The sequence below is a fragment of the Coenobita brevimanus genome, chromosome 18 (assembly GCF_032717465.1).
Source record: "Coenobita brevimanus isolate Jiangsu-jjx chromosome 18, ASM3271746v2, whole genome shotgun sequence".
Classification (NCBI taxonomy): Eukaryota; Metazoa; Arthropoda; class Malacostraca; order Decapoda; family Coenobitidae; genus Coenobita; species Coenobita brevimanus.
In genome coordinates, this window is record NC_136971.1 from 7530293 (window position 1) to 7543660 (window position 13368).

At 42.2% G+C, this 13368-nt stretch overlaps 1 protein-coding gene and 3 non-coding genes across 4 annotated transcripts in view; all 4 read right to left on the reverse strand.

The window, feature by feature from the left end:
* Positions 1–13368, reverse strand: part of LOC145391351 (uncharacterized) — a 60080-nt gene that overhangs the window by 19148 nt on the left and 27564 nt on the right. Inside the window, exons 7-9 of the mRNA XM_080265949.1 lie at positions 5582–5732; positions 4607–4705; positions 3784–3990 (exon numbers count right to left, since the gene is read on the reverse strand). Coding sequence (XP_080122075.1) covers positions 3784–3990; positions 4607–4705; positions 5582–5732 — 457 coding nt within the window. The remainder of the gene's footprint in view (positions 1–3783; positions 3991–4606; positions 4706–5581; positions 5733–13368) is intronic.
* Positions 7986–8057, reverse strand: TRNAP-UGG (transfer RNA proline (anticodon UGG)). Its single transcript has one exon. It is a non-coding gene; the product is annotated as a tRNA-Pro (tRNA).
* On the reverse strand, positions 8972–9044 carry TRNAF-GAA (transfer RNA phenylalanine (anticodon GAA)). The gene has a single exon. It is a non-coding gene; the product is annotated as a tRNA-Phe (tRNA).
* Positions 12176–12257, reverse strand: TRNAS-GCU (transfer RNA serine (anticodon GCU)). Its single transcript has one exon. It is a non-coding gene; the product is annotated as a tRNA-Ser (tRNA).

Consider the following 13368-nt stretch of genomic DNA (forward strand, 5'->3'; position numbering starts at 1 on the left):
GAGAGAGAGAGAGAGAGAGCGGGAGAGATACTAGAAGACTACACTATGCAGCTAAGTTTCGGATTCCAGTGGGGCCTGTCCGATTTCTATGGTACGCCAGAAACATACAGAAAACTAAGAACTCTAACATGTCTGAGTCTTACTATGCTAAACTCAACCCTGAATGACCAACAAACATTATTTCCGAGTAGGAGCTCGAGATATAAACCACACACACACACAGAAACGTTCCCCTGCCCTATCCCTTACTGCTTTATTTCTGCCTCCCCTAATAACCATTCTCATCCTCATTTGTAAATAGGGAAGGGGTCATCATTATCTCAACTCCCAGGTCCCCACCACCCTATTACATCCCTTGCAAACGTTCAGGAAGCCATTCAAAACATCAGGAACACATTATCATCAATATCCTCACCTCTCTTCCCACCTAAGGATGGGGTGAGGTAAGGTCCAGAAAACAAAGAAAGACACAGCACTATGGAAGAAATAACACGATCAGTGACAAGGGCCATCAATACACAGTCTAAAACAACAAGGTGTCTATTACCACATCAGTACAAACTCCGATAATACTACTTCAATCACAAACTAAGGATTATGCATGTTAATGGGACACACAATTGACTATTTCACTACCAATAAACATGCAACAGGCAAAAATGGGTCTCAGTCCCTACACCACACTAAGAACACAATTACACAAGGTAAAACAACTACATACTAAAGTACAGGTATACATCATGCGACTGGCAAAAGTACACAAACAACATAGAAACAGGTGGGTGAAAGGTTATATGAGTACAAGAGGTTGATCATTAAAAAAAAAATCTGGTTCCTATAAAAACAATGTAATCACCTCCATCTTTAATACTATCATCATCCTGACAACAATTTCACACTAGAAAATAATGCATTAAACTGAGAAAGCCTTGACGGTACTCATCCTGTTTCATGTTTTTCGTGTATAATAGTAAGTAAAACCCTATTAATAAACGAAGGTATCATTGTTTACCATCAACCTGACCCCCTTCTTTATTATCTAAAGCTGGAGTGACAAAAAAAATCATATATACCAGTACCTTACCTATTCTGTGAACAAAATGAAAGAAAGTATAATCACTACTTAATTACAACTTTATGCAACAGAACTTGCATTACGAAGATCAGAGATGACGATCCCCAAAACATCTGATCTAAACCCCAATGAATGATTTCCACTGTGTATTACTGTACTGTACCAGAGCAATAATTATAATACCACCATACTGTACTATGCATGCAACTTTTTCTTCTCAACTCATGGTATTTAACAAACTCTTATTAAACCTTTTAGGTTGGGGTGCTTCACTGAGACACAAGCAACTGTGACAGCAAAATATAATGTCGAGTGTCAAAATCGTTATATCGTTCGTCTTAACTTCAAAATTACATTTCTCCTTGAGTGTACAGTACTTTTTATAATAAAGTTTGACATATAAACAAATAAAAAAATCTGGTTCCATCAGTACAAACCCATTCATAATTTGCACCTAAAAGACGAGGTGAGATATGGTCCACAACAAAAATGGAAAAAAAAAATCAACAGCATCCCCAGTAAAATGGGCCACTCAAATTACTCATATATCATTCAGGTCTTTGAATACTGGATCCACCTCAAAAAGCAAAAGCATCAGCATATTCTGTATTTTTTATAAGAGATGCACTTCACACACCTGTGGGATGAAGCCATTCCATCAATCAACAAATACAAAAGAAAAGTTACCCTTGCTATGAAATTCATCTCCAAATAATACTGGGTTAGTAATGATAGTGGATTTCTCATGACTGGCTACAGTCTGAGATCATACAGTGAGGACAAAGTCTTGCCCAGGTAAATGAGATGTCAGTAACCTGATCAGTGAGATCTGTCATTATGAACAGGCTGATGCTCTGAATCCTATCTAGCATGCCTAAGTTTGTTGGATTTTGCCTTCCATTTCTCATACCATTCAGTTAAACTGATCAGATAGGTAATCACTGCAAAAGAGCGCGGTGAAAAAACAACCATGTCTAAAGTCGAGTTTAATGGTGTATCCAGATGCATCACTGGGTCTCCATTTGACTCAAAAATGATGCAACAAGTTACAGGGATTTTATAACTAGGCAAAAATCAAAGACTTATAATTGTTCTTTGTATTTAGAGCAATGCTTGCACAGTACTGATGTTCAGTTCTGTGAGGAAATTCCAAATGTAATAAAAACAAGCATACAGATGCTCATGAGAACACTATGATATCTTTCCTCTATGGTATCAGCAGTGTATGAAAATTTGTAAATTTTTGTCGTTCAGTAAGGCCTTTTTTCTTATAGATATCCAGGGAAAGTGAATTGTTTGCAAAGGTATGACAGATGGAGACATGATTCATACCTTGGAAGACAAGGATTGGATCTCTCACAATCCATTCCTATTATGTGTTGCTGTCAATAACTGAGCTCTACAGTGTTCACATAAAAGTTTCCCACTCCCTTCCGGCAGCAGGGTCAACCAGCCATCTCTAAGGCAAAACGTTGTTTCACCATGTAAACATACTTCATCTACTTGGTTACTTGTCCTGAAAGAGCTGCATACAAAATATGATATGGACCATATGAAATAATCCCCCTACGCTGACCCTGTCAAATCGTGGTAATCATAAAAGGCACATTTCATCTTTCTCCTTGCCCTCGTCACAGAGAAATGTTCTAAACTGGTATTTTCATGGAAAAGTCTGCGGTCAATGAAGTTAATGGATTTGAAATATGGACAATATTTCCTTAAGGAAACGAGATTACGGTTACACAGATTATTAGGGCAGTGAATGTCCCTCAGATGCGGTGAAATTTACTGACGAGCTGAAAAGGAACTGGTTTTGAAACCTGATGCTGGTTGAGCTGAATTACTTAATATGGAAAGGCTCCAAGAAAAAGTGGCAACTGACTTGTAACTTAACTTCACGTCTTGCCTGAAGCTGACCGCTTTTTGTCAAAACCTGAGTTACATGCGAAGTATGATGGAGAGCTTGCAGTTACCTTTACCTATGAGGACTGCTTCTAAAATGGCTACATCCACATGGCTGACTGCCTAACTCTTCTGTATGATGATACCACTGTTATGCCAAGGTGCAAGGTGTTTTGCTAGGAGTTCGGGTCAAATAATGGGGGGGGGGGTGAGGGGGATTATCTGGCATCTAACACACCTGCAAGCATTATTAAATTGCTCTTGTCTCTCACTTTCTCACTTCAGGAGCACTGATTATATCAGTTTCATAAACAGTACGAGGATTCACATGATAGTTTCCTTTAAAAACAGCACAGTAATGATTCACGTGACCGTCTGCACAGGTACTCACTAACTTACTCCAAGCTAACCCTCTTTGCACAGAAACAACATCTCAGCAATAACCAAAATGTCTGACACCGGTTACTCAATGTTACTCCTACAACAAAAGTCTTGGAAGGCACCACCACTAGGCTAGTCCACTACCGGTGGCAAGGTGCTTGGGACGATTTGTGCGAGGAACATACCTTCACAATCATCAAAAAGTTAAATCTCATTTGTTACTCAGTGCTACCAGACCCAGAACTAGAGTTACTCCTACAACCCCACAACTAGACCAGCACCTAGCACAAGCAAACAATGATGTAACTAGGATCATAAAAACATATTTTCAAAATTTCTCAGAAGGCTAAATGTCATCAGTTACTCAGTGCTACCAGACCCAAAACTACTGCTACCCCTACAATCACAGCCTCAGAGGGCCTCACCATCAGCCCCACACCACCTGTAAGAGCCTTGGGTTGGCGGTGTGAGGAATGTGCAGCAGAGAAGCCACATGTTGTCTGCAGGGCGTCCACAACACTAGGGAGGGAACGGCAGTGACTCTCCACTAGGTAAGGAAGGATGGGCTTGTTGCAACCATCGAGCTCATATCTACAGTTGAGGCAAACACCTGTCTGGTATATGGCACATGTCTGCAACAGAATTACATCATTACTGAGACAGGTCTATTACATCTACACTACAGTAAAGATTGGTCTATTACATATATATCATCATCTCAACTCTTATTCGTAAATAAACATGGGGTGAGGTATACAACAAATCTTTGTAACATCCATTAAGTAATTTACCCATATGAAAGCCATTTTTAAAGCTATCTCTAAACACGAAAAAATTTATAATAATGGGAGAACTATCAACTCCATGACAAATGAAATGGGACATACAATCGCCCATCCATCATTCCAGCCCTTGGAAATAATCCGACATATACTAACACTGCCGCGAGGCACAGTTGTGAGTACTTTCTGCTCAACCTCTAATTCTAGCCCTGGTTGGAAGAAAGTCGTAGCCACGGATTCAGAAAGAATGAAGATCTGTTAGTGTTCAGGTATCTCTGCTAGACTGGAAGAGGAACAGTTCGCAATGAAACAGTTATACCGACTGTTCTACTGTGTGGTCTGGAAAAGTTTCAAATATCAACTGGCTACATTATTACTCCAGTCCGGGGAAGTCATTGAGGGGTAAGCAGACACTACATCTCATGACTACTGTATAGTTTAGTGGCACATGAGACTTGCTACAAACCTGATTATCCAAGTCTTTGAAGTCTTCACAATTGAAGCAATTCAGGTATGTCAGGAAAACCACATTCATCCAGTCCCTCTGTGTTCTGCAAGTTGGGTCCTGAACGAAAAAAAAAAAAAAAATCCATCCATAACGCAACATAATTAATTTACATTGAAAGAAAAAAATCAAGATATCTCAAAAAAAAAAAAAAAAAAATCATGATTCGCCTGAATTCTGGAAGGATAAATCGATGCTAGCGAGGGGCAACTACGTGCGATGACACCAAAATAGCTGGGTAGATTTACTGCCCAGTTATGCAAATGCCCAACTCACTCCCTATTCCCTGAAAGGGGGATAGTGAACTGCAAAAGCGGCAATATTAATCTGCTGCCTGATAGATTCATGTTCTGATAATCCTGTAACAACAACAACAATGTATGTGTGTAAGATAATCACTTAAAACAATTAGATCCTGATAAAAATTCATCATTCAACCCAACCCTTTTGCAATACATCAATCAACATTATCCACTTACATCCACAGGAAAAAAAATCAATAAATCATTTTCAAAAGTCAAATTAATTAACAACACTTGATATACGGTCAAATTAATAAACAACACTTGATGATCACACTCCCATCTGCCCAAGGACTACTTTTACGTACAAGTCTTACTATGGTATCTTAAACTTTTTTGTTTTGTTAAGCTTATGAAAGATATTCCAAACTCAAAGGGTTAGATGTTGCCCTCATAAACACCCAAGCGATACGTCATATATAAGTTAAAAATACTCTGGAGGCAGATACACTAAATTAAATACGGCATAATCGTAGTGCAGTGGTTCTTGTTTGTGCAAGATGTGATGGAAGGTCATTTTCGAAGATGAATGGATATCGTGTGTGTGTGTGTGTGTGTGTGTGTGTGTGTGTGTGTGTGTGTGTGTGTGTGTGTGTGTGTGAGAGAGAGAGAGAGAGAGAGAGAGAGACCGTACCTGTAACCTAAGAGGAGGTGAGGTAATGTTGGAGAATGAGTTGTCCCGCCAATGCAGATGGGTCATGTAGCACAGGTTGACAAAGGCCGACCCGTGGGCACTGATCACTCGGTTGCCCGTGATGGTTGCAGAGCTCTCACCCACCTCAACCCTGCAACACAAGGACCTAGATCAATAAAAATACACCCATATACATACATGCACTTACTGGAGGTTACGCATTTTACGAGGTTTAGCAGACAGTTTATAAAATAAAATCTGGTTCCATCATCATCATCATCTCTAGCCGTCATTATCCCATCAAAGTGGAAGACTTCTCAATTGTATGCACGATGAAATGGGTCTTCTCAATTGTATGCACGATGAAATGGGTCACACATTAACCCATATTTTCAGCTTTCATCCTGGTTCCACGTACAAGAGACATACATCATCATCTGTACATATTATATATATATATATATATATATATATATATATATATATGAGGGGCTGTCTGGGTTTATTGCTCACATAATGCCACTCCGGGACGAATGAGGTTGGTCACGTTTACCTTAATGCTGGGATTAAGTAGCCTAGCCCTGGGCCCCTACTCTCCCGACTGGAAAAAAAAAAATGAAATACTGAACAAAGCATATAAGGTCTTCACTGACGCTTTTATTTCTGTTAATTGCTTTCGTTGTTTCATCCTCCCCCCCCCCCCTTGGGTACCGTACTATGCACCAGTGTGGGCATCATCCGCAGGGTGGCATCTTCGTCTGATCGACAAGGTCTTTCACACTGCGAAGTTCCTGTGCGATGGTGAAGTGTTGTGTAATCTTGAACATCACTGTGCTGTATGTAGTTTGTGCATGCTGTACAGCGTAAGATCTGGTCCAGTGCTGCTCACCCTATGCATTGCCACCTACCTCAGCAGTTTGAGACTTCAAGGGCCAAACGTCTGTCATCATCGGCGCACCCGCTATCTTTCCAGTCGGTTTGGTGTCGCACTAGCCAGTTTCAGCGGTGTTTCCTTCCTAACACAGTGCGCATTTGGAACTCCCTGGATGGACAGGTTTGTGTTGCAGACTAGTGTTTAGCTGCTTAAATCGAAGGCCTCTCCACTCACAGTATTTCCTTTTCATTCTCTCTCCCTATGACTAAAACTCGTCTTACAACTTTATCCCCACACCACCGACACACCTTTCCCCCAGTCTCTCTCTCTCTCCCTCCCTTCCAAGTTCCACCATCCTCATAATTTTTCCCCCACCCCACCTCCCCTCCCCTCCTCCCTCCTCATAAGTTTACCCCCACACCACCTCCCCTCCCTTCTCATACTCTTATCTCCACCCTTTCCCGTCTCTCTCCCTCCCTCCCTCCACACTCACTTCGTCCACTCAACTCGCCATATCACTCCACCCCACTTACCCTTTCCCAGTCATTCTTTGTAGATCCATTTCCTCTCCTCTTCCCTCACCCCTACCTACCTAATCCTATGTCACTCAATCCATCCCATTCACTTAACTAAATCCTCCCTTCCCACTAATTTCATTCTCTTGGTCACTCACTCATACACTCACTCACACCCCAATCATCCTATCACTCCCCAATTACTCATTTGATAACTTCCCACTCACTCACTCTCCACTCCTTTACTCACTCATTTCCCAGCATTCACTCGTTCTCCTCACACACTAACTCTGCGACTCAATCACTCACCTCCCCACTCTATCAGTCACTCCCCCATTCACTCCCTCCCTCATTCAGTACTCACTAATTCCTCATTCACTCATTAATCCCCATACACTCATTTATTTATCCTCAATCATTCATTCATTCAGTTTCTACCCACTCACTCACTCAGTACCCATTCACTCACACTCACACGCATTCCCCACTCGCTCACCTGCGCTCTAACTCACGCACAGTAGTGCATCGTTGAAAATGTGGGCAGACCTGATCCCAAAATGGACGAGCTGGATTATTCAGTTTGCAAAGGTATATCCCTGAGACCTTTTTTGCCCCAACAGGTACGAAGGGGTTTGGGGCTACTCAGTCCCGACATTTAATGCAAGGGTGACCATGAGCCTCCCTCTCTCCAGATTCGCACTCCGTAAGGAATCCTCCAACCATGCCTTGGATGTAAACCTTTATGGGTCCCATCCGACTGGAGTGCCTTTACCTATGATTCGTCTATATGGTAACCGCCCAAAACAGTGAATAGTTTCCTGGCTTACTGAGATCCAACTGGATTATCACTCAATGAGAGTCACTTGAAGGTAGCTCTGCATCAACTGGATGGCGGGTTCCTCACCTAGGCCTGCAAGTTTGTACACCTACTGTATATAAAATACGTTCCGAAACAAAACTGCAATGCTCTTACTCATGCAAACAAAGCCTAAGAAAGATTTAAAATATAAAACATGGGCCTGTCCGGGATTTGAACCCGGGACCTCCTGCACCCAAAGCAGGAATCATACCCCTAGACCAACAGGCCACTGAAAGTAATTGTACGCCAGCTTAAGTACCAGTGTCCAATTTTATATTATTTTCAATAAATATACGAGTTAATGTAACATAACACATCTTATGTAGTTAACGTAAGGGTCTAATTTCGTTATGTGGTTAATGAGACTAATTTCGTGCACCCGTCTCTGGGAAATATGATCCTTGCTATAGCTGGACTTACCGTCACAAGACAGCCGCGATCTGTCACACTGGGGACTTCATACCACATCCTCACCTGTTTATTAACTACATACTCCCCTTCTCACCTTCATAGTACCTGGTTAACCCCGTCTCTCTCTCTCTCTCTCTCTCTCTCTAGGCTATATTGATTTTACAGACATATGCAAGGGCCGTGTTCTCGTCGGCTTAGCTTTCGTAGACTCTAAAGTAACAACTTTGAATTTTGCCATTAATATGCTCCTTTGTCCTCTACGTATATAGATTACACTAATGAAAATATACAGATCTAAAGAGGCGTGTGACATTCACCATAAATCGCCTGCGAAGAAATTCTTCGAAGTCTCCTGCGTCAACTGGAATACGAACTGTTCTAAACGGAATAAAATCGCGTGTAGTCAGCCAGAATGAAGTGAAAAGCCCGTGTTTATGTCATCTTTAATACGCTGTTGTGGGATTTCCTGACCCAAGGTAATCATCAGGGGACGAATAAATAATTACAAAGGTCGCTCGTCACAGTGAAAGAATTAACCTATTTAGTCAAGTGCGGGATATCTTTCGCACCCTTGCTGCTGGAAGACGAAAAAGGGAGGCTTCTCACAGTGAAGGGGTAATTGAGGGCTACCTCTAACATCACCAGATCGATAAACATTTCCCAGAGTACATGTCTGGTGGTAGTACATGTACAAAAAGACATCCTGGGCCGAATAAGAACAAAAATGACACTGCCCAGACCCGGGATCGAACCGGGGACCTTTAGATCTTCAGTCTAACGCTCTCCCAACTGAGCTATCTAGGCTACACTTACACCCCTCCGTCGTTATGCAACCTGCGAATATTGACCCACAATTCGGTAAGTACCAGCCATACATCACCTATCTTTCTACCATGTTAATGACTAAAAAATAATCAGCAAAAGCGATAACGTCAGTTGGTCGGTTAGCCCATCAGCGGCTCCTATCTAAAGGAATGATACAGCTACACCTAGAAAGCACTTACACAGAGCATACCTCAGCCAATGCCACTGTCATTAAAAAAGATCCGGTTCCGTGGATATTGTGTGGAATACACAGGATCCGGATCCTCCCCCAAATTTAATCAACTGTTCCTTGACCCATGGCCCACTCTTCCTAAAAATTTTATTAAATTCATTGAGAACTTTTGGAGATATTGTGCGAGATACATATGATCCGGATCCGCACCAAAATTTACGCTGTTGATTCTTGGCCCATGGTCCGCCCTTCCACAAAATTTCACGGAAATTCATCGAGAACTTTTGGAGACATAGTGCGGTGGGATCCGGATCCGCCCACAAAATTTAATCAAATCTTCCATGGCCCATGGCCCACCCTTCCACAAAATTTCACTGAAATTAATTGAGAACTTTTGGAGATATCGTGTGGACAGACAAAAAGACAAATATAGGGGAATACATAACCTCCTCCAACTTCGTTGGCGGAGATAACAATACGGGTGGGAAAGCAAAGATGTCTACTAATCTATCACTATCCATTATACAATACTGAGTACGTCCGTGTGTAGAATGGGTTAATGAAGATTATATCCCTTTACTCCGAGCAGTCTCTCGTAACCTGAATGTACCCCACAGGAGTTAGGACAAACAAATAATTTAGAATCAGCTACATAAAGTAACTGCAAAATGAATGCCGTCCGGAAACCAAAATTAGGCCCTTTTTGCTGCATCGAGTTTCTCAGGTGTATAAAATCGTCAGAGGTTTTCAAAAGTAACTCTTATGAACGGAGGCTGACTTGGGCAAGTAACGCCCAGCGTACGAGATGACAGACGGACAGCTATCATGTGCCAGGAGTGAGAGGATGAAGCAGACGAGAACAAGAGTGAGGTGAAACTCTCAAATTTGCCTGGAATTTGCCTGGACTGGACGGGACAGGGCAGAAGCCAACAGGTCAGTGTAGAGTTCCTTAGGTTGTAGGAATTATGTCGGGGTGGGGAGATGAGAGATGCTTTAATTCGTCCTACAGTGAAAACCCTCAAGCTGATAGCCTAACGATGATGAAGTTCTACCACGGCAGTGAAAGAAGTCCACACTGATTTCAACTCGTTATCAGTGAGGGGTTTTTCTCAGGTTAATAAATTTATAAGGCGACAGCCAATTAAAACACAAGTCAAGAATCGCAGCGACAGGTTAATTATAATAAGACCTGCACCCCCCCCCTCTCTCATTACATTAATTTTACATTTTCCTCATTATCATAATTTCTTCATCTCTTCCATTCAAAACGTTTCTTATTCTAAATAAAAACAAAATTAGACGATCAGAACGCCATCGAAAATACGTCATCTAACTCAGGGGTCTAACAGAGATCAACTACTTCTAACACCTTCATGAGAGGGTCTTCCTGAGCAAAATAAAATCGTCTGACGGTATATAAAATGAAGTGCCTTGGTGAGTATACCGGGCCTCTGAATGTCTCAACCCCTGCAGTACGGTGTGTGTGTGTGTGTGTGTGTGTGTGTGTGTGTGTGTGTGATCGCATCCTTGCTATCCCAAGACGATTTTATAAAAAGTCCCGAGAGATCACCAGCATATAACAGGTTAAGACGCCTCCCTATTTCCCCCCCTCAGCTAAAAATACATAAATAAATAAAATAAACAAACATCTGAAGGTAACAAAAAATTAATGTCACCCGTTTCAAGAGGCTCACGTGAAGAGCAGCCACAATTAACCTCTCACGTGACGCACGGTTCGCCAAAAGCACTTCTACGTCACCCTAAGTTGACAATGGGAACGAGTTGAAAAGGTGAGATCAGCATACAGGGCGATCCATATTATACAACGCTCTCCTTCCATCCCACCAAGCGATTTCTCGTGTGTAGCGGATAAGGTCTTGTTAGTGTTTTCAATGTCTACCCTGCATCACTTACTTCAATTCCTACTCCCAATGTCTACCCTGCATCATTTACTTCACTTCCTACTCCCAGTGTCTACCCTGCATCATTTACTTCACTTCCTACTCCTAATGTCTACCCTGCATCATTTACTTCACTTTCTACTCCCTCTGCCACTCCCACACCAGCTCGCTATAATCCCGTCTTTACCAGTTTCTCCCTTCATGTGGTTCTATTTCTTTTTCACTATCTTGCGTGGATACGTCGGCCTTGGTCACCTGATGGCGGCTCTCCACGCTGCACGATCTCTGGCAGGTTCCCTATTCAGTGCCTTATCCCCGAGGTCACATTCTATGACCTCGTTCCAGTTATTTTTCGGTCTGCCTCACGCAGCCCTACCCCTGACATTAGCATCTCTCTCCTACCTCACCCAACTGTTATCTTCCACCCTCACCACATAACCAAACCATCTCAATCCGCCCCTCCTCAGCACAACATCGATATATTCTAGTCCCATCCGTCTCCTCAACTCGTCGTAATCCTAGTTCCCCCATGCCTCGCATCCAAGGACGCTCTGCACATCCATCTAATCAGTCATTTTTTTTTTGTACGTCTGAGCCTATGAGTATCCCCTTCCCTCACTCTCCAGGTCTCACTACCATACAGCATTACACTCCTAACACATGCCGCATATCAAGATCACTCAGCACAGTGGGAGAGCCTTCTCAATGTCAGGAGGGGAAACAGCTCCCTGAACTTCGTCTAGCCACTCTTTACCCTACCCATAGAGCCAATAATTACTAAATAAGGATAAACAATAAGTCATTGTACTAAAGGAATTAATTCACGTCGATGATGCATTGTTTAATATAATCTTGCCACCTTCAGACGATTTCATTCCACTTAGGACCGTCTGCAGATAGCGAGAATAAAGTGAAAAGTTCGACACCGAATAAGTATTACAGAACACACCCATACCTCCCTCCCCCCACACAAAAATTTATATACTGTACTGTATACCTGTACATACAATAACACACAAAATGTAAAAAACACCATGCGACGAGGATGGGATTCGAACCCACGCAGGGAGACCCTATTGGATTAGCAGTCCAACGCCTTAACCACTCGGCCACCTCGTCCTGACACTGACAGAAAACACCGCCCTAGATAACGACCCTATATATAAGGACTTGAAGCTTAAATGTGCATATCTTCTACCTCATTAACCTCTTCGGCCCCATAACTTCAATAACGGTTCACTCTTGCTACCGACAGACGATTTTTCCTCACAGTATACAAGGCCTTTCCTAGTCAGTGAACGGGTTATTGAAGGTTAACTAATATCTATAGAACAACACCTGTATAACGTTGTGCGTACACCTTACCTTGACAAAGACCCCTAGCTCCCTTGTCAGTTCGGCTAATGGCCAGGTGTGGTCAGTCTGGATGGCTGCTTTGACTAGTAACCAAGGAGACTTATTCGCACCTCATAACTATGAAGCTCACAGCATTTCATGCAACAACGGCTTAGTATTCACGTTGTTGGAGTGACCTAATTCCATCAGATGAAAACAAACTAACTATAGTAAGCTGGATGATATAATGGCCCAGTGTTTCAGGAGGGTGGGGTAAGTAAACCGCAACAGACTCACACCTATGAGGAGATGAGAACCGTGGCTCAGCACCTCATGGTGTCTGCCCTCAGCTGACTGACTGAAGGCAGAAGAATACTATGAACAAAGTAATTGAAAATGAAGGTTGGAGGACTGGGGAGGTAGGATTTGAAGAGTTCTGGCACACTGGTGGATATACGACTTTTGTTTATAGCAGAAGACAGTCAGGTATGTGATGCATAGTCTGAGAATATACAATAGTTGCTTTTTGTAATTTTATTTCATTTTCCGACATTTTATTTTCATCCATTTTTTAAACATATATTATCACAATTTTTTTTTTTTTTTTTTTTTTTTTTTTGCTAAACTAATCCCTAATACCGACGTATAACTTTTTTCTTTTCTTTTGTTAAATTAATCCCCCACACCGACACACAAGACCTCCGGAATATGAATGCTGTTAACGCAAACAGCACAACATCATGCAATGATACGCCATTAACTACACGGTGCCCACATGAGCCTACTGAGTCCACTGTGTCTGAGCGCATGAGACTAGACTGGGTGCATGATCGTGGGGACACCTGAAATGACACTACCTAACCGTCTTAAGTGTCCGCCGCCGGGAAAACCAGGT